Here is a 22,787-nt window from a genome sequence, read left to right on the forward strand (position 1 = left end):
TTACCTGGTTTCTTTTTCACACCGTTTGTTTTCTCTAATTAAGTCATACATGGGATCCTCATGTGCCTGGTAAAAGAATACATCACGAGTGATTTGTTTCTGGCAAGTACAAATTTTTGTACACCAACGGATATTATACGATTTTAAGATGTGTTATCTGAAACATCAAATTAGATTACTGACTGGACGTTTTGGGCCATTTGGAAAGAATAGTTTGCAAAGCCAAGAGGACTAGCTGCAGCAGCGAAAACAATTGGTGCATTTATAAAGAATACAAGCTGCTTGCCGAAAGTCACTGAGTCTACACTAGTTTCCGAGAAAGGTCGCGTTATCCAGTTTGTGTGAGAGACAATACAATTGGATCTGAACACGGTGGATCTGACTTTTTTTCCTCCTTGGAAGTGGCAACAAAGGTGGTGAGGAAAATATGTGACAATATGTTTCTGTAGAAAGACTCATCCCCTCCTTGCCAACTCATTTAATGACTGGCAAAGACAATCCAAAGGTGACTTTCTTGACCCGCCACCAGTTAAAGCCCCTAATTGGTCAATTAATGAACACTTGAGGCCTTACCTCTGCACTGACTCAATCATCTGTCTCTCCTAGACAACAAGAAAGGGGGCTAGTTTCCCAACTGAGAAACTAGGCCAATGGGCTTGGGTTAGGCATTTGGAAGCATGGAGGAGGGATGGTCTCTGAAAGCCACCCCTCTACTCTTGCTTCTGTCTCATATGCTGCAGGAATATGGAGAGTACTTACATTCCCACTGCTAGATACCCTAAGTAGGCCATAATATTGTAAATGAGCTGATTGCCGAGAGGCTTGACGTTTTTTTCCCCTCAGCAGGAGGGTAGTTGAGTTAGTCAGCACAGAAAGCGCTTGTCCCAAACTCTGAAAATCAAAAAGAAAAAATTCTGCCCAGAGAGACAGAAATAGAACTTGCCTGGAGCAACAGTCTTTGCCCTGTCATTCGTTTCAAACCTAGGTCGTAAGCTTCATTATAAATGGTGAGCTCCTAATGGGAGAATTCACCAATATGACCAGAACAAGAAAGTTTAGCTAGTCATAACTGATCCAGGAAGGTATCTCAGTGCTGAAAGCATGTGCAGAAAATGACTTTGTTTCAAATGCTTTCTATAGCCAGTTTGTAAATAACCTTTTTCTGAATTTAATAGTACTTGGCTAGAGTCCTTTCAAAATAACACTGCAAAGTTTTCAGTTTTTTTTCAGAATTGGAGATTGTGTATGTGTATGTGTATATGTTAATTTTCAAGAGTGATAGTTATATATGTGTGCAGTGCAAACCTTTGCTACTAATCTTTACATTTTGTTTGCAATAACCTAGTTATGGTTATTTTGTTACGCAAGGAAGCTGGATAACTTGTTTCTGATATTGAGGGAAATGTGTTTTATTTATTATGCTTGGCAACATCACTTCTTTTTTAAATTCAAGGTAAGTTGCCTTCTGCGGAGGAATGGGATATACCTCATCCTAATATAGTGTAATGAAATGTTCTACAGTGTTTTTGGGAAGAATTATGTTTTATTATCAAAACAAAAACAGAAAATGTTGGAAATAGTCAGATTGGATAGCATCTGTGGAGAAAACAAAACGTGTTTCACATGACTTTTCATTCGAAATGAAAAAGTCAGGTGTAACAGGATTTCAGAAATAACGTGGAGGAGCCGGTGTTGGATTGGGGTGGACAAAATCAAAAATCATACAATACCAGGTTACTGTCCAACAGGTTTATGTGAAATCACGAGCTTTCGGAGCATCGCTCCTTCATCATGTGCAGTGAGAGAGGGCACACCGACACAGAGTTTACAGGAAAAGTGATCTTACAACTGGTGTAACTGCAGAGAAGAAACCTAAAATGGCTGTTGGAGAACTCTGTTAGAAAGGAGATGCAACTTTCAATTGATTAAGATGCAAATTTAGTAAGTGTTTCAAGTCACTGCCCTGAGATAATTAAAGATTTTATCAATGTCTGTCTAACTTTCCAAACTTCCATCAGGCAGAGATACGAAAGATGACATTTTAGGTCAGACACTGAATTGTAGATGTGAGGCCTCATTCAGAACCTGTCTCCAAGTTTTAAATCAGATGGTCTTGTTCCAAAAGCAGGAATTTATAAAAGGCCACACTAACCAATTGTGACTAGAAATTGTGTGTTTTTTCAAATAAAATAGAATGTATCTGCAAATAAACATCTTGGTTGAAACGATTCACCTCACTGATTGATGTGTATGAGTGTGTGTGCGAGACAGAATGTGACAGGGCGAGGGCGGATGCGTGGGTGAGCGAGGGGGTGAGAGAGTGCAGGGACGTGGGTGTGGGGGAAAACGAGGGCGAGCATGTGGGTGAGGGGGATCACATGGGGCAGGGAGAGGGCAAGAGGGATCGTGTGGGGCAGGGGCGAATGTGCAGGCCGGAGGGAGAATGAGGATGCGGGCGAGAGGGAGAGGTAGAGCGAGCACATCAGTAAGAGGTAGGCAGAGCGTGTACGCGAGAGAGACAGAACGTGCATTCAAGACAGAGATCAGGAGCGTATGTGTGTGTGTGCGAGAATGTGAGAGAGGAGAGAGAGAGAGAGAAGGAACGTTTATCTGAGAGAGAGAAAAAAGTAATCCAAAACTGCACAAACTAATTAAGGTAGAGAGGTCATAACAATTTATCAAGGTGATGCTGTCAAAACAGAACAGTAAGGAAGATTTTACAGATATAGACAGTGTGGTGCGGTCACCTGTCATGCGACATGAACCAAAGATCACATTTGAGGTCATCGTCATGAAGTAAATTGGTCAACATTAATAAAAAGGTCCTTGATAAGATGAATGACTGGAAAAATTTGATGACAGAGAACCCCAAAGGAAATTGTGACTGACATAGAAACGTGGAAATAGGAGTGAGCCTGCTCTACCATTCAATAAAATCATAGCTGATCTGTGGCCTAACTCCATTTGCTTGCCTTGGGCACATATCCCTTGACAACTTTGCATAGTAAAAACTTGAGTATCTCTGATTTAAATTTAACAACTGAGTAAGCACCGATTGCCATTTAAGAGGAGAATTCCAAACCTCCACTACTCGTTGTATGTAGTGGTGCTTCCTAACATCTCTCCTGAAAGACCCGGCCTTAATTCGTACACTATGCCCCCGGTTCTTAAATCTTCAACCAATGGAAATAGTTTATCTTAATCCACTCGGTCTTTCCCTGATAATATTCTGAAAACATCTTTTCTAACCTCTATCACCCCCTCAGCTTTCTAAATTCTACAGCATTAAGGGATAATCTGTCTAATTTCTTGTCATAATTTAACCCCCAAAGTCCAGGTAGCATCCTCATAAACCCTGTGGGCCAAAACATCCTCATAAATTGTGAGTGCTCAGAAATGCTCATAGTACTGTAAGTAGGATCTAACTAAGGTGTACAGGTGTAGTGTAACATCTGCATCCCTATACTCCAGTCCTGATGGCCTTCACTCCATTAGCCTTCTTGACTATTTTCTGCACTTGTTTGTGGCATTTTAAAGAGCTTTGTACCTGAACCCACCACTCTTGTTGGATATCCACGTATTTAACTCTGTACCTTCTAAAAATACTCTGATCTATTGTTTATTGGTCTGAAATGGATAACCTCAAACTTGTTTATATTAAAACCAATCTACCACAGCTTTGCCTATTTACCTAATCTATCAATATCCTGTTGTAATTTTACGCTGTTGTCAACATTATCTACAATGCTAGCCAGTCTTGTTTGTTGTCAGTAAATTTGGATAGTTGACTTTTTATGCCTTTATCCAAGTTATTAATGAATATTGTGGATGCATGAGGTCCCAACACAGATTCTTGCAGGACACCACTAGGTCACGTACTGCCAATTTGAGTACTTATCCATTATTCCAACTGTTTCTTTCCACTCGAACAAACAATTTCCACCGACTCCCACAGCTACCTGGATTACACCTCTTCCCACCCTACCTCCTGCAAAAAATGCCATCCCGTATTCCCAATTCCTCTGCCTCTGTCATATCTGCTCCCAGGAGGACCAGTTTCACCACAGAAAAGACCAGATGGCCTCCTTCTTCAGAGATTGCAATTTCCCTTCCCATGTGGTTGAAGATGCCCTCCAACACAGCTCATCCACATCCCACACCTCTGCCCTCTAACCCCACCCCTCCAACTCTAACAAGGACAGAACCCCCCTGGTCCTCACTTTCCACCCTACCAACCTTCGCATTAATCGCATCATCCGCCAACATTTCTGCCACCTCCAAACGGACCCCACCACCAGAGATATATTTCCCTCCCCACCTCTTTCCGCAAAGACCATTCCCTCTTTGACTACCTGGTCAGGTCCACAACACCCAACAACCCATCTCCTGTCCTGGCACCCTCCCCTGCCACTACAGGAACTACAAAACCTGCATCCACACCTCCTCCCTCATCACCATCCAAGGAGCCTTCCACATCCATCAAGGTTTCACCTGCACACCCACCAGTCATTTATTGTATCCATTACTCCCGATGCGGTCTCCTCTACATTGGGGAGACTGGACGCCTCCTCGCAGAGGGCTTCAGAGAATATCTGCACCAATCAACCCCATCGCCCGTGGCCCAACATTTCAACTCCCACTCTGCAAAGGACATGCAGGCCTGGGCCTCCTCCACCGCCGTTCCCTCACCACCTGACGCCTGGAGGAAGAATGCCTCAGCTTCCGCCTGGGAACACTTCAACCACAAGGTATCAACGTGGACTTCACCAGTTTCCTCATTTCCCCTCCCCCCCACCTCACTCCAGTTCCAACCTGCCAGCTCAGCACTGTCCTCATGACCTGTCCTACCTGCCAATCACCCTTCCCACCTATCCACTCCACCCTCCCTTCTGACCCATTTACTGTATTCTTTGCTACCTTCTCCACAGCCACACGCCCCCACCCCCTCCCCCCCATTTATCTCTCCAACCTGGAGGCTCCCTGCCTCTATTCCAGATAAAGGGCTTTTGCCAGAAACGTTGATTTTCCTGCTCCTCAGATGCTGCCTGACCTGCTGTGCTTTTCCAGCACCACTCTGATCTAAACTCTGGTTTCCCGCATCTGCAGTCCTCACTTTTGCCTAATTTCCTATCCATGTCAGTAATTTATCCTCTATTCCATGGACTTCCACCTTAACTCACAGTCTTTTGTGTGTAACTTCAAAAGCCTTTTGGAAGTCCATTTAAATACCATCCTTCAACTTACCGTTATCCTATGCCTTTGAGTAACAAAACAAAAAGGGTGTGCCCACTCTTAAAGTAGCACCTACACACGTCCAACTATTGGATAAGGAGACAAGAAGTGGGTAGGGGCAGGGGGAAGGGTTTGAGGTGGGTAGTAAACTATAGAATACCACTTTACTCTTTTAAACAGAAGGTAAATATGCCTCCACACTCCCCTACCAAACTGTCCCCCACATCAAAAATTCCCAGGACCCAAATGACATGGGACTAGATACAGGATAAAGCTCCCTCAGCACTGTCCCCCATCAAACACTCCCATGCCTTCTATCAGAAAGAGGCTATTAAACTTGAAAGAGTGCAAAAAAGATTTACAGGAATATTGCCAGGACTGGAGGATTTGAGTTGTAGGGAGAGGCTGAATAGGCTGGGATTCTTTCCCTGGACAGTCGGGAGGCTGAGGAGGTGACCTTATCAACCTTATAAAATCATGAGGGGCATGAATAGGGTGAATAGTCAAAGTCTTCTTCCTAGGATGGGGGAATCCAAAAGTAAAGGACATAAGTTTAAAGGTGAGAGGAGAAAGATTTAAACATACCTGAGAGATAATGTTTTCATTCAGAGGGTGGTGCAGGTATGGAACGAGCTGCCAAAGGAAGTGGTGGAGTTGGGTACAATTACAATGTTTAAAAGGCAATTGGGTGGGTATGTGAACAGGAAGCATTTAGAGGGTTATGGGCCAAATAGGACTAGGTCAGATTGGGATGTCTGGTCAGTGTGGACAGGTTGGACAGAAGCTTTTGTTTCCATGCTGTCTGACTCTGTTTATGACAGATGGCCTGCTATACACAAAGGGGGAAAAAAAGTAGAAAAATCAGTTTGTACCAGGAGCAACTAAGAGAACCAGTAAATCCAACTTTATGCTTGAATATTTCAGCAGACCTTTGCTATGAAAATTTTGCGATTTACCAAAGACAGGAATTGTAAACTCGGGACTGGATTACAGTAAATCTGCTGTATCTGTCTCATCACATATTGCAAATTTGCCTATCCACACCAAAAAAACTCACAACAAAGATCAACATCCATGGCCAAAAATTGTATATCTGCAATTTTTAACCTATTATGAAACAAGCTCTGCACTTGTGAATTTCTCCATTTGCAGGGAATGAAACCCTTGCAGATAGAGTGAAAGTACAGTCATTCCTCCCTATCGGTCAGCTAGTGCACATTCTCAATCTTACCCGGCTCCTAATCCTCACTCATGCAGTACTGGGAAGTGGTGTCAGAGCCAGGCAAGTGGGCAGACTGGCGGAGGCGAGGTAATAGGCTGACAGGGTGGGGTGCCTGGAAAGAGTTTCTGGGGAGCAGGGCCAAAAGAGTCCAGGAGCAGAACAAGATGATAGTCATGGGGAAAGGTTGTAAGTACACATGTAAGAACCAGCTGCCACTGTGAATGAAGGCCAGAGCATTACAAAAACCTGGGGATGTAGCAAAGCTTGGAGGGGAGACAGGCACAGAGATTCAGGACAGCAATCACTGCTTATGGGATTTATTCTAGGGATTAGCTTTTTGAAAACTAGGTGAAGCTAAGAAGGTGCCAGCTACAGAAACTTCTCTTCCATATTGGTTCCCATTCCGACAGCTCGTATGGCTAACTAGTATCCCTACAGTGTGGAAAAAGACCATTTGGCCCAACAAGTCCACACCAACCCTCCGAAGAGTAACCCACCCAGATCCATTCCCCCTACCCTATATTTACCCCTGAATAATGCACCTAACCTACAAATCCCTGAATACTATGGGCAATTTAGCACGGCCAATTCACCTAACCCGCACACCTTTGGACTGTAGGAGGAAACCAGAGCACCTGGAGGAAAAAATGAGGTCTGCAGATGCTGGAGATCACAGCTGCAAATGTGTTGCTGGTCAAAGCACAGCAGGCCAGGCAGCATCTCAGGAATAGAGAATTCGACGTTTCGAGCATAAGCCCTTCATCATGATGAAGGGCTTATGCTCGAAACGTCGAATTCTCTATTCCTGAGATGCTGCCTGGCCTGCTGTGCTTTGACCAGCAACACATTTGCAGCTGGAGGAAAGCCATACAGACATAGGGAGAATGTGCAAACTCCACACATATAGTCGCCAGAGGTCAAAATCGAACCTGGATCCTTGGCTCTGTGAGACAGTAGTGCTAACCACTGAACCACCATGCCATCCTTGAAAGGTTCCTGATCCCACCATCCCCAACTTGAAATCTGATGTCGCATCCCTGTGAGCTGATCGCTGATTCATGTGAATGGCAGAGGCAGACAGTTAAAATCAAAGTGTGATAAAACCAGCCACAATGAGTGAGACCAAGGGAAAGACTGCGCTCGGAGTGGGGTAAAGAGGGTAGGAGAGATTTTGGTCTACAATTGTGATTCAAGATCTGAAAGTTAATCTGTGGTCGTGTTAAAATTATTTTTACTTTCTTGATTTTTTTTGCAGAGTCTTGTGGAGAAGTATTGATTATGAGTCATACATCATGTTTGGTGGTGATGAAGGGGGGGAGCAGAGAAGAATGAAAGGGGAGAGGGTATGAGAGAGAAAATAAAATGGGAGAAATAACGCTTTAAGCCACAGATACTGTGGAAAACGTAATTTTTAAAAAACGTTAAAGGAGCACATTCAGAGTTGTATCTACAATGTTGCCTTCTTTTAGCAATGAGGGACGTTTGGCACATCAGCTTCATGTTGTGGGTGTGGGTTGGGATGGGGGTGTGTGTGTGCACACGCACATGTGTTCAGGGCAGTTCTGCTTAGAGGACAGAGACAGTTCTTTGATTTTCTCAAAATTGAGAGTTGTGGGTTCGGGAGGGCTCGGCCTAGTAACAACTAATTGACTGGTTCCTGGGTAAGTGGCTGCAAACCAAACAATAGAGCAGAAATATCGAGCTTCCAAAAAGAAAACAAGTCAATCTTTCTCTCTCCAGGGTGAAGTAATAGAAAATCTCCAGGTAGTTGTTCTCACTCGCCATTTCCCTGTAAATTGTATTTTCTGCAATTTGCTTGCTGGAAAGGAAGAGGGAAAACCATCTTCAGAGACACCAAAAGGAGCAATTCTGAAGCAGTAAATTAAAGACAGCATCGGTGAACAATATCTCATAATCAAAAAAACTGAGAGGAAGCAAAGAAATTGAAAGGAAACAACTCAACTACTGTGGTTTGGATTGTTGCTATTGAACAGTGATTCTGTTGCTTTTTTTTGCCACCCTAATTATCTTGTCTTGTGTGTCTTTGTGTGTTTGTACATGGGAATTGCGAAACACTTGTAGAGTTCATGTTTGAGTTATAAACCAGCAATTCAGTCTCCGTCATTCCATTCATTAAAACGTTTGGTGACAATAAATAGTTCTTTTAGTTTTAATTAGAAAACTTTTTGTGCAGTTTCTTTTAATCTGAATTAGACAGGTAAAATTAAGAAAGTTGGCTGTTTAATCAAAATTTTCACACTGTTACAACTCGAGAAATGGGGCTGGATTTCCGGCACACTACTTCTGAGTTGTGATTCGGAGATGCCGGTGTTGGACTGAGGTGTACAAAGTTAAAAATCACACAACACCAGGTTATAGTCACCAGGTTTAATTGGAAGCACACTAGCTTTCGGAGCATTGCTCCTTCATCAGGTGATAGTGGAGGGCTCAATCCTAACACAGAATTTATAGCAAAAATTTACAGTTTGATGTAACCGAAATTATACATTGAAAAATTGATTGTCTATTAAGTCTTTCACCTGTTTGAATACCATGATAGTTTCACTTCTTTCATGTGTAAATCACAAAACCTTTTTTTTTTAAAAGTTGCATTCTCAGAGGTTAGCTGTTAACAATGGTGATAGCGAGACAATATGTTGAAGGCGTTAGCCCCAGTGTTTTCTGTGTATGCCATGATGTTTAGATTGATTCTAATCTAAAAAGTGGGATAACAGAGTTCTACATGAATGCATGCAGTTTTTGAGCAAAGTACAATGTAACCCTGTAAGTACAAATTCACCCCACAAATATATGTGTGTGTGTGTGTGTGTGTGTGTCTGTCTGTCTGTCTGTCTGGGTTGGGGGTTGAGAGTGAGTATGTGTGTGTGTAGTGAATGTAGAGGGTCTTAAGTCTGTGAGGGGGATGCATGTGAGAGTGTGTGTGTCTGTAAGGGTGTGCGGTGGGTGTGTGTGTGTGCATCTGTGTACATGTGTGTCCGTGTGTATGTGTGTATTAGAGTGCATGTATGTCTGTGTGTGTAGGAGTGTCTGTGTGTGTGTATAGTGCAATCTGTATATAGTTGGTGTATAGTGGACACCTGTAATGTGACATGAACCCAAGGTCACATGGGTCTCATGATTCAGCCAACGTTGTCTATCTTATACGTTGCAGGCAAGGATGCCCTGAGGTATGGTACATTGGGGAAACTGAGCAAAGGCTACGACAACGGATGAATGGGCAACGAACAACAATCAACAGACAGGAGTGTTCCCTCCCAGTTGGGGAACACTTCAGTGGTCCAGGACATTCGACCTCGGACCTTCGGGTGACCATCCTCCAAGGCGGACTTCGGGACAGGCAGCAGCGAAAAGTGGCCAAGCAGAGGCCGATAGCTAAGTTCAGTACCCATGGGGAGGACCTTAACTGGGACCTTGGGTTCATGTCACTTTACAGGTGACCACCATTGCACTATACACACACTCACACACACCTATACACACGGACACACATACACAGACACGCACACCCTTACAAAACACACACACTCACACATAGAACATAGAACATAGAACATAGAAGGATACAGCGCAGTACAGGCCCTTCGGCCCTCGATGTTGCGCCGACCGAGTCCTACCTAACCTATACTAGCCCAATAACTTCCAAATGCCTATCCAATGCCCGCTTAAATGACCATAAAGAAGGAGAGTTCACCACTGATACGGGCAGGGCATTCCATGAACTCACAACCCGCTGTGTGAAGAATCTACCCCTAACATCTGTCCTATACCTACCACCCCTTAATTTAAAGCTATGTCCCCTAGTAACACCTGACTCCATTAGCGGTAAAAGGTTCTTAGTATCTACCCTATCTAAACCCCTAATCATCTTATACACTTCTATCAGATCTCCCCTAAACCTTCTCTTCTCCAATGAGAACAGCCCCAAGTGCCTCAGCCTTTCCTCATAAGATTTTCCTACCATTCCAGGCAACATCCTGGTAAACCTCCTCTGCACTCGTTCTAAAGCTTCCACATCCTTCCTATAGTATGGCGACCAAAACTGCACACAATACTCCAGATGAGGCCTCACCAGAGTCTTATACAACTGCAACATGACCTCAGGACTCCGGAACTCAATTCCTCTGCCAATAAAGCCCAGTACACCATATGCCTTCCTCACAGCACTATTTACCTGGGTGGCAACTTTCAGAGATCTGTGTACATAGACACCAAGATCCCTCTGCTCATCCACACTACCAAGTAGCCTACCATTAGCCCAGTAATCCATCATCTTGTTATTCCTACCAAAGTGAACGACTTCGCACTTAGCTACATTGAATTCCATTTGCCACATTTCCGCCCAGCTCTGCAACTTATCTATATCCCGCTGTAACCTACCACTTCCTTCCTCACTATCCACAACTCCACCGACTTTCGTGTCATCCGCAAACTTGCTTACCCAGCTTTCAAGTCCTTCCTCTAGATCATTTATAAAGATAACAAAAAGCAATGGTCCCAAAACAGATCCTTGTGGTACACCGCTAGTAACTGCGCTCCAAGATGAACATAATCCATCAACTACTACCCTCTGTCTCCTTCCAGCCAGCCAATTCCTAATCCAAACCTCTAATGTATCCTCAATGCCATACCTCCGAAGTTTTAGCATTAGCCTACCATGGGGAACCTTATCGAACGCCTTACTAAAATCCATATACACAACATCTACTGCTTTACCCTCATCCACTTCCATAGTCACCTTCTCAAAGAACTCAATAAGGTTTGTGAGGCACGACCTGCCCTTCACAAAACCATGCTGGCTATCCCTGATCACGTTATTCCTACCCAGATGTTCATAAATCTTATCCCTTACCATTCTCTCTAAGACTTTGCCCACCACTGAAGTCAGACTCACTGGCCTATAGTTACTAGGGCTATCCCTACTCCCTTTCTTGAACAATGGGACCACATTCGCTATCCTCCAGTCCTCTGGTACTATTCCCGTTGACAATGACGACATAAAAATCCAGGCCAATGGCTCTGCTATCTCCTCCCTAGCTTCCCATAGGATCCTGGGGTAAATGCCATCAGGCCCAGGAGACTTATCTATATTCATCCTCTCCAATATTCCCAAAACCTCTTCCCTGCATATTTCCAGGGCATCCATTCTAATTATTTGTGATTCCATATTCACATCAGCAGTGTCCTGTTCCTGAGTGAATACTGATGAAAAGTACTGATTTAATGTCTCTCCAATCTCCTCCGCCTCCACACACAACTTCCCACTACTATCCTTGACTGGACCGATACCTACCCTAGTCATCCTTTTATTCTTGACGTACCTATAGAAAGCCTTTGGGTTTTCCCTAATCCTACCAGCTAAAGACTTTTCATGTCCCCTTCTCGCTTTTCTTAGCTCCCTCTTTAGCTCCTTCCTGGCTACCTTATAACTCTCAATCGCCCCTACTGAACCTTCACGCCTCATCTTTACATATGCCGCCTTCTTCCCTTTCACAAGGGACTCCAATTCCTTACTAAACCACGGCTGCCTCACAAGGCCCTTTACACCATGCCTGACTGTACATACCTATCGAGGACACACAGTAGCTGCTCCTTGAACAATCCCCACATCTCACTAGTGTTCTTCTCTTGAAGCCTGTTTTTCCAATCCACACAACCTAAGTCATGCCTCACTGCATCATAATTTCCCTGCCCCCAGCTATAGCTCTTGCCCTGCGGCGCACGATTATCCCTCTCCATCACTAAAGTAAAAGTCACCGAGTTGTGGTCACTGTCCCCGAAGTGCTCACCTACCTCCAAGTCTAACACCTGGCCTGGTTCATTACCTAGAACCAAATCCAATATAGCCTCCCCTCTTGTTGGCCTGTCGACATATTGTGTCAGGAAACCCTCCTGCACACATTGTACAAACACCGACCCATCTAATGAACTCGAGCTATAGCTCTCCCAGTCAATATCTGGGAAGTTAAAGTCCCCCATAACAACCACCCTGCTACCTTCACTCTTTTCCTGAATCATCCTCGCAATATTATCCTCTACTTCTCTAGGACTATTAGGAGGCCTGTAGAAAACACCTAACAGGGTGACCTCACCTTTCCTATTTCTAACCTCAGCCCAAACTACCTCAGATGGCAAGTCCTCTTCCATCGTCCATTCCACTGCTGTGATACTGTCTTTGACAAGTAATGCCACGCCTCCCCCTTTTTTACCCCCATGTCTGATCCTACTAAAACATTTGAACCCTGGAACGTGCAACAGCCATTCTTGTCCCTGTTCTACCCACGTCTCTGTAATGGCCACAACATCGAAGTCCCAGGTACCAACCCACGCTGCAAGTTCACCTACCTTATTCCTTATACTTCTGGCATTGAAGTATACACACTTCAATCCACCTTTCTGGTTACAGGCACCCTCCTTAGAGATCGTTGCATTATTCCTAACCTCCCTACACTCAAGGTCCTGTACCCTAAAGCTACAGTCCTGGTTCCCATGCCCCCGCGGAGTTAGTTTAAACCCTCCCAAAGAGCACTAGCAAACCTCCCCCCAAGGACACTGGTGCCCCTCAGGTTCAGGTGTAGCCCATCCTTTTTATAGAGGTCCCACCTTCCCCAGAAAGGACCCCAGTTGTCCAGAAACCGGAATCCCTCCCTCCTGCACCATCCCTGTAGCCACGCATTTAACTGTTCTCTCTCCCTATTCCTCGACTCTCTTTCACGTGGCACGGGTAACAAACCAGAGACTACAACTCTGTTTGTTCTAACTCTGAGCTTCCAACCTAGCTCCCTGAAAGCCTGTCTGACATCCTCACCCTTCTTCCTACCTATATCGTTGGTGCCAACGTGGACCACGATCTGGGGCTGCTCCCCCTCCCCCTTAAGGACCCGGAAAACACGATCAGCGACATCACGTACCCTTGCACCTGGGAGGCAACATACCAAACGTGAGTCCCTGTCGCCCCCACAAAACCGTCTGTCTGTACCCCTCACTATCGAGTCCCCAAGAACTATTGCTCTACCTTTCTCCACCCTTCCCTTCTGAGCAACGGGGCCAGGCTCCGTGCCAGAGGCCTGAACCTCGTTGCTTGCCCCTGGTAAGTCATCCCCCCCACAAGTATCCAAAACGGTATACTTGTTCTTGAGGGGAATGACCGCAGAGGGTCCCTGCACTGGCTTCCTCCTCCCACTCCCCCTCACTGTCACCCATCTATCTTGAACTTTCAGAGTAACTACTTGCCTAAAGCTCCGATCTATGACCTCCTCTGCCTCCCGAATGATCCGCAGTTCATCCAACTCCAGCTCCAGTTCCCTAACACGGGTTTGGAGGAGCTGGAGATGGGTGCACTTCTTGCAAGTGTACTCAGCAGGGATGCTAATGGCTTCCCTCACCTCATACATGTTGCAAGAGGAACATTGCCCTCTCTGCACTGCCATCCCTCTAAAAGTAAGCTTTCCTTAAAAAAAACCAACAAAAACCAACTAAATCTAAAGAAACAAACAAGGAAAATGCAGCACTTACCCGCTAGTCACAATTGGTCTTATTATTAGGTTAGAGGAGGTGGAAGGGTGGGAGGCACTACTCGTGTAGTGCCTCGGGTGACTCGCCTACGCCTTTAAATAAGGGGAGAGAGAAAAAAAACCTTACCCAGGTAACCTAGCGCGCCTTCCGGGTCTGCTACCGCTTTTTTAAAGGAAAACTTTAAATTTACAACTATTAAATAAGCGACCAAACTTACCCACCAGCCGTCGCGAAGTCTTCCGAGAGACTGAGGCCTAAAACTCGGAGCCCGCCTTTAAATAAGGGGAGAGAGAAAAAAAAACCTTACCACATGCACCCCCTCACAGACTTAAGACACTTGACATTCACCACACACACTCGCAACCCCCAACCCAGACAGACAGACAGACACACACACAAAGACCCATATGCACACATATTTTGTGGGGTGAATTTGTACTTGCAGGGTTACATTTTACTTTGCTCAAAAACTGCATGCATTCATGTAAAACTCCGTTATCTCACTTCTCAGATTGATTCTAATCTAAACATCATGGCATAGACAAAGAACACGGGGGCTAACACCTTCAACATATTGTCTAGCTATCACCCATTGCATTCTCAGGTTAGCTGTTAGCAACTTTTTAAAAAAAGGTTTTGCGATTTATACATGAAAGAAGTGAAACTATCATGGTCTTCAAACAGATGAAAGACTTAATAGACAATCAATTTTTCAATGTATAATTTCAGTTACATCAAACTGTAAATTTTTACTATAAATTCTGTATGTAAGGATTGACCCCTCCACTATCACCGATGAAGGAACGATGCTCCGAAAGCTAGTGTGCTTCCAATTAAACCTGTTGGACTATAACCTGGTGTTGTGTGATTTTTAACTTTGTACTTCTGAGTTGGGTGACAACATAAATTATTTGAGAAATTATGCAAGGGTATAAGTTAATTTAAAAGACAGCTTGCTGCTGTTTCACTGATATACTTAGTCTTGAGATTATCCTGTAATTTTATTGCAACATCTTTTTGCTTTGCTAGACAAATTGAATGGAACCTTGCTTAATTACTTTCTTCTCCCTACCCTCCAGCATGCTTCATTCAAGTGTCTAGGTGCAGACAATGTGCCAAAACATGTAAAAAAACAACCCACATCTCCGATATTAACACAAGATCTGAACAAAAATCAATCTCTCCTGGAGATGAATTGTATCTAAATGTTGTGAAGGAAGTGGTTAATTTAAATGAGCATTAATGTCTCAATTGAGGTGTTTATTCATATGTTTATTTTGTTTTTCCATTAATATTCACTTAGAAGTGTTTCCTTTAATTCCTTCCAAGCAGCCTGCACTATTCAGGACTTATCCAATATATTTCTCTTTTCATGAGATGACTTTCCCAATGTCAATAAAGCTTAAAATCTCATTGTGGAAACCCAGCCACCAGTGATAATTATTTCCAACCAGTAAACGTAAATCAGAATGCTACCAGTACTAACTGTTCCCAACTGATGAAAGTCTCCCAATGTCAACTGGAGTCAATAATTCCCAACTCATTGGCTACCACTTAACCGCTTGGTTAAATAGTTTTAAGCTTTGAATGAAATATTCCGAGGTGCTTCACTGGGCATCTTAAAACAAAGCACAACACCAAATAAAAACAGATAAATGTTGGAAATACTCGGTAGATTAAGCAGCACAGAAGAAAGAAATAGAACTTGAGTTGCATCAGACTTTTTGTTGGGAAAAGTTAGGAGATAATAATACGTTTTTAACAATTAGTGGGTAAGGTAAGGGTAAAGGAAGTTCTTCCAACAGGTGAAAGACAGTAAAACTTAAATGAAAACAAGGCTGAAGGAAATGGCAATGGGGTAAGAGAAAAAACAAAGGTACTGGAGTCAGATGTACAGCACAGAAACAGACCCTTCAGTCCAACTTGTCCATGCCAACCAGATATCTTAACCTAATCTAGTCCCATATGCCTCTAAACCCTTCCTTGTTAATAATCCCATCCAGACGCATTTTAAATGCTGTACCAGCCTCCACCACTTCCTTTGGCAGCTTGTTCCATACACATACTACCTTCTGCGTGAAAAAGTTGCCACTCCGGTCCCTTTTACATTTTTCCCCTCTCACCCTTGGACTCCCCCAACCCAGGGAAAAGACCTTGTCTATTTATCCTATCTATGCCCCTCATGATTTTGTAAATCTCTGTAAGGTCACCCCTCAGCCTCCAGCATTCCAGGGAAAACAGCCCCACCCTATTCAGCCTGTCCCTACAGCTCAAATCTTCCAACCTTGGCAACATGCTTAGTAAATCTTTAATGAACTCCTTCAAGTTTCACAACATTCTTCTGATAGGCGGGGGGAAGACTAGAAGGTGGACTGGCCATGCTAAATTGACCATAGTGTCCAGGGATATGTAGGTTAGGTGGATTAGCCATGGTAAGTGCAGGGTTATAGGGATAGGTTAAGGGGCTGAGTCGGGGAGGGATGCTCTTTGGAGAGTCGGTGTGGACTTGTTGGACCGAATGACCTGTTTCCAAAATGTAGGGATTCTATGAAGTCTATTCTATGACGTACAAGATATGCCTTGAGCAGTTTGCTGCTGTTGGAAGAGAAAAACTAAAACATACAAGGAAACGAAAACAAATGTTGAGATGCTGGAGGCACAGTTTATGGTCAGAAAATGTTGAACTCATACTCAATTAGCAGTTGGGTGCTGATCCTCAAACTTATGTTGAGCTTCACTGGAACAGCATAGAGGATCAAGGGCACATGTCGGCCTGAGAACAAGACTAATTAATATGACAGGTCTCATTTTATGTATCATTCAACAGTTTTTCTCACTCAAGATTTTCAATGCAATCTGATTTCAGATCATTCAACCTCCACTCAATAATTTATTCATAATTTCTACCCATTACATTCCTGACAATTGATTTGTTGCATCTATTTCTGTTTGCTTTCAGGTTCCAATTTGACAAAATGTTTACATATAAAGCTTGAACCTATCCTCTGTGGGGACACTGACAAATCTGTTATCACTGGTGTTTGCTGCAGGTGTCCTAACCTGAGTCTCAACAGGAAACTTAATGTGAAGATAATAATGACTCTTCAATGATGCTTGAATGTTGGTCGGCATATTAAAGGCAAAGTTAAATCTTTCCCTGGTGCCTGTAATGGAATATTTCCAGCCTTTTGTTAAATGAAATAGAATTTGTTTTATTTTGTGTTAAAAGTGTACTCGTGAATGTGTTCAGTAACTAACTAAAAAAAATACATGAGGACCTGACAAACCAGATTTCATTCTGGAATCTGAATTGTCTTAACAGCAGCTGGAAACATAGTACAAACAGGATGACAGTTTTGATCTCTTTGACTGGCTGAGGATGTACAGCTTCAGAGATACTGCAGATCTTTCATCTTCTCAGAACTGCAAAATTCATCACGAGCAATTAATTACTTTTGAAAAATACTTATTGTTTTTAAATAGGCAAATACATTAGCTAATTTATGCACTGTAAGATCACACAAACAGCAAGTTAAGTAACTAATATATTGATCTAGTTTTCATAACAAAGATTGAGAAATTAATGTTGGTACAAAACCAAATAAATTATTCAAAGACCAGGGCAAGTATTATGGAATGTCATGTATCAATTTTAACTTGCAGATAAGATCTCAGTTTATGATACCATCTGAAAAACAGAGCCTGTAACAATGAAGCACACTATTCATATATTGTACTGTTGATGTGTTCAAGTACTGACGTGGGCAGAACTTCTGATTGAGAAGTTAAAAGCACATGGTAAAATTCTTTCTCTAGCTATCATATCTCATTATTTTACATGCTAATCAATGCAATGTTGATGGTATTAAACGAGGTCAAACCTGATGTGGCTCAGTTTATCCTATAATAAATATGAACAATACTAGTAGCACGTCAAAAAGAAACTTGGTTTTAGGAAACGTTAGCTCGAATTGGACAGTTTTCAAAAACAGTAAACTCAACTAATGTGCCGAAAATTTGAAACCAAGAGAATTTTAAATTAAATATGCAGACGAGTTTGGGTAGATGCAGGTGAGTTTCTTTTATTCTCTCGCAGGATGCGAGTGTCACTTGCTAAGCCAGCATTTACTAGGCATCCCTGATTGCAAAGAGGGTAGACACGTGTCAACCACATTGCTGTGGCTGTAAGCTAGGCCAGTTAAGATGGCAGTTAAAATATTTCAAATCTGTTTTCTGATAAAAAGTTGCCATCAATCAGGCATTGAGGTTGGAAATACATGAAAAATAACCTTCTTAAATGAGGTGGGCTGCAACTTTGAATATGATAAAATCTCTGCGCAATTCATTGCCATTCTGCTCTAAAATGTTACAGTATTAATTATTCAAGTTTTGAGATTTTTGTGTAACTTGGCAACTTCAAAAGGATGAGGGTTTGGAAGATCTGGGTGCCTGCCAAAAGGAACCTTTACCCAGGCACAGCTCCCAAGAAATTCTTTTGTTATCCTTTTGCCAAGTCCAGATTCCCTTCTCTCTACCAAGGCCCACTTCCTCAATTCCACCCAAGATCTTCTGTCTTTTCCCTAATTAACATGGCAGTGCTACCCCAATATTCCATCATGACCTGCCCAGACTCTGATCCCAACCCCATCACCAACACTTTGATTCTCTTCCATTAGACTCCCATTTGATCTCTTTTGCCCTTGATCCTACTCCATCACCATGGTCCTCTTTCATTCCCATGTAGAGATCCAATCTCTCTGAATTTCCCTCTCCAGAGTGCGAGGCCCCCACACTGCCCTCTGTGATTTCTGCACCTCACTCTCCAACCCTGCCAATCAACCTATTATTATAATTTAAAACTTTCTTTATAGTTGTCACTGAGGGCTCCCCATCCAATTGAAAGCCCTAGCATATCACTGCTACTAAAATTCCAGAGTGTTTGCAGGAATCCCAAACTGAGGTTTGCCCTCAACTTTCTGATTAGCCTATAATGTAACAAATTTTTAGAAGTAAAGAATGAAATTTTTTCTGACTTACTACTCTGAACTGTTCCAATTTCTGATTGCCACTGATGAAATAGGGACATTCTCTATCCCCGGTTCTGTGTCCAAAATTTTTGCATCTCCAGCCTGGAAACAACAGTGAGAAATAGTAAAAGTAGCAATTGATAGCAATTCTTCAATGCTCATGGTTTAACATTCCCAAATGCTACCAATGAAGGAAAACTTAAATTTTAAGCTAAATAAAACTACTAAGTTGTAGCAGATCACTTAGCTAAGTTCAAGATAATTAGGCAAAGTCAAAATGGTTTCTGAAAGGAAAATCATGCTCAACGGATCCATTGGAATTCTCCAAGGAGGTAAAACGTGCTCTGGTTAAAAAATGGGACCAAGAGATGTACTGTTTGTATCTGGCTTAACAGAAGGCATTTGATAAGATGCTACATCAAAGGTTAGTACAGGAAATAAAGTGCATTCTTCACTGAACAAGCATTTATCCTTTACCCTGATTACATTAATAGAATGAGGGATATTGCCAGGGTATGGTATTACAGGATTGAATACAATTATATTGGAAACTGGTGTGGAGGTTACAACCAGATCAATCTTGATTTTGACAAATGGCAGACCTGACTCAAAAGACTATTAATACTGCTGATGACCTACAATGCTACCAGGGGATCAAAACAGAGTTCAGTTTTGATCAGTTCAAAATCAATTCCATTTAGCACAGCAGCAGAGCCACACATCATAATGGAGGGTATCTTCAATGTGAAGATTGAATTTTATCTCAAGACTAATTATTTGGTTTATTTAGTAATTGAAACAAAAGTCAAGAGAATTAACTGGGAAATGGAGGTGGTAGTTAGGAGACATCTGCAACTTTGCGTTCTGTGAGTAAACATACGATCAAATACATGAATGGTGTCTTGTTTTGTATTTCACCACCTGAATTGGATTCACTTAACACTGCTACGGTTAGACTCATGCAGCGTAGAAACAGGCCGTTTGTCCCACCACATCTATGATGACCAACAAACATCAAATATACTAATCCCATTTTACTTGCACTTGTCCCAGAGCCGACTATGCCCTGGGATTTAAGTATTTGACCACATGCGCCTTAAAAGTTGCAACAATACCCACCTCCACCATCCTTTCAGGCAGTCCGTTCCATGTTTCTAGCAAACATGGAGTGAAAAAAAACACTTTTGCCCAGATCCCCTCTTACCCCTCACCTTGAAACTATGCGGTATTCTCTTACATAAAAGTCTGCCAATGGGAAAAGATTCTCAGCATCTACCCTCTCTACGCCATTCAGTTTTGTATACATCCTTTGTAGAACTCCTTCACTGTCCTGTGTTCCAGGAAAACAAATGCAGCTTGTCCAATTTTTCTTTGCAACAGACCTTCTATCCCAGGCAACATCCTCATGAATCTCTTGTAAACCCTCTCCAGTGCAATCACATCCTTCCAATAGTGTGGCAATTAAAACTGCACACTGTATCCCATCTGTGGCTCGACCAGTCTTCCATGCTCCTATATTCTGCAACTTGGATACATCCTATATGTCTTCTTCAGGGATCTATGGGTTGTTCCTCATTACTCCCTAGGGACCTACTATTTATTCATTGCGTAAATCTTTCCCTTATTAGATCTTCCAAGATGCAATATCTAATGCTTATTAGGATTAAATTTCATCCACCATTGCTCTGCCCAATTTAGCAGCTGATCAATCATCAGACTGCAGCCCAAGTGCACTGTCCTCATTATCAACATCACAAATTGTCACACTATTTGTAAATTTATTAGCTATACTTTCTACATTTACATCCAAGTCACTAATGTATATAACAAACAGTAAGGGTCCCAAGCACCACTGGTCACAGGCTTTCAATCATAAAAATGCATTTGTGGATTGAAAAATTGGGGCTGAATGCTAATTTGAGCATAGCATGTGTTGGCTGAAAATAGGTGTTGACTTAAAACACCAACTAAGTGCAAAAACAATTTATGAAGCTGGAAAATGGGTTGTCCTATATGTCATGACTTACCTGATTATGTTAACTATTTCAGATTTTATTTTCATGTGTTACGACCTATACAGTCAATTCATAATGAGTCAACTTTAGATAATTTTACTTTAATCAAAGTTTCAAGTTATCAGGCATTCCTGCCAACAGAACCATAAATCCAAAAGAAGGATGCCCAAGATAAGGACTGGTAACTCTGGAAAAACCAAATACATGCCATTTGTCAAATCACTCACCAACCAATCAAGGAGTTAGGCCATGCTACACCAAAAAGATCACTGAGAAACCATATTTGACATCTAGATTTCTCTGTAAAAGGACAATCAAAAACTCCAGGTATAACAAAACCTGCAAAAAAAAGTTAAAGCACTGCTGATTGGAGACTATGTGAAGTTTGTACAGTAAATGTGGTACAAAGCAAAAATTGCTAACGAGTGGGAGATTATACTATCAGCTCGTCAACTATTTTGAAACATAACACAAACATTTTGGAACTGTTTAACAATACAGCCATTCTCTCCAGCAAAGAGGAGGGTGCCCACCACAACAAAGAAGCTCTGTAATAAGATTCAAAACAGCTTGACCAGCAAACTCTCCCACCTCTAGCTCAATCCTGCAGTGAAAGAAAATCACCCTGGCAAAGAGGCTGGACCACAAGAAGTTCACCTGCAGCAACAGATGAGTGGGCCTTTTTAAGACAAGGTTATAGCATTGTATTCCATGCAGTGTTTATGAAGGGGCGGGGGAAGAAGACAGTGCGAGAGAAAGAGAAAGAGAGAGAGAAAGAGAGCAAAGAGACATTTTTCCCTATTCTTCACTCTTTTCATTTGACTTTTTTTTGACACATGCATACATATAAGTAAATCAGCTTACACAGCTGTGTTTAATCACCTGTAAGCATGAATTTGATTGATCACAATTCTACTATATATAAATATGGAATTCTTTACTTCCTTTGCTTCATTTCAACAATGAATATACAGATTAACAAGATTCTGCTTACACTGCATGACTTTCACTTCTTTTCCCAAGGGCATCCAAAGTCCTTTGGTAGGAGCATGTGCCAGGAAATCTCTTGCTTCTTCATTGCCTGGCAGGTCTGGAATACAATCTTCAGGCTTGTCATCATTTTCCTGAGTACAAAGAATTCATTTTACAGGTCTTATAAATATTGCACAGTATTTTACATTATGATCCAAATCTGTAGGGAACTAATTTCGTTTTCTGCAAATTAAACTGAATGGGTTAGAGAAATGAAAACCAGACAATGACTGTTAGGATAAGAAATAAGTTTTTCTTTATAATCCATGTCACACAAAACAAATTGCATCCACTGTAATCGTATATTTTCAAGATTGCATTAAAGTAGTTTCATTTGTTGGTTGTTAACAGAGGAAAGCATACATTCTCCTGTTTCTTTTGTACAAGAAATCTAATTTCTGTATCATATTCCTACAAAAGGATCAGAAATGTATGACAAAACTATTTTTTCAGTATTTACTCTCATCCTCAACATTTTCCCTTAATTTTAAATGCTTGCTTGCAATGATTCATACTGGATTATGGTTCCACTGATATCATAACTTCTCTTGCTTTTCTTAGTGATTACGTTAAGATATGAATGTGAATAGTCAATAGCCATAAGCTATTTGACCACACTGGTCTGTCATTGCTAAACCCTCACCTGACATCCACAGATTGCTGAACTCCTTACATGTCTTGGGAACTGTTCATTTCCTATTGCACAAAACCCACAGAAGCAAAGAA

General features: G+C 42.2%; 1 protein-coding gene across 2 annotated transcripts in view; it reads right to left on the minus strand.

Moving 5' to 3' along the window:
• rp9 (RP9 pre-mRNA splicing factor) overlaps positions 1-22,787 on the minus strand; it is a 34,053-nt gene that overhangs the window by 5,034 nt on the left and 6,232 nt on the right. For both annotated transcript variants that reach the window (XM_060849820.1, XM_060849818.1), the window contains 3 exons: positions 22,024-22,153; positions 19,025-19,116; positions 5-66 (listed from right to left, as the gene is read on the minus strand). In XM_060849820.1, the coding sequence (XP_060705803.1) occupies positions 5-66; positions 19,025-19,116; positions 22,024-22,153 (284 nt within the window). The remainder of the gene's footprint in view (positions 1-4; positions 67-19,024; positions 19,117-22,023; positions 22,154-22,787) is intronic.

The sequence above is a fragment of the Hemiscyllium ocellatum genome, chromosome 34 (genome assembly GCF_020745735.1).
Source record: "Hemiscyllium ocellatum isolate sHemOce1 chromosome 34, sHemOce1.pat.X.cur, whole genome shotgun sequence".
Classification (NCBI taxonomy): domain Eukaryota; kingdom Metazoa; phylum Chordata; class Chondrichthyes; order Orectolobiformes; family Hemiscylliidae; genus Hemiscyllium; species Hemiscyllium ocellatum.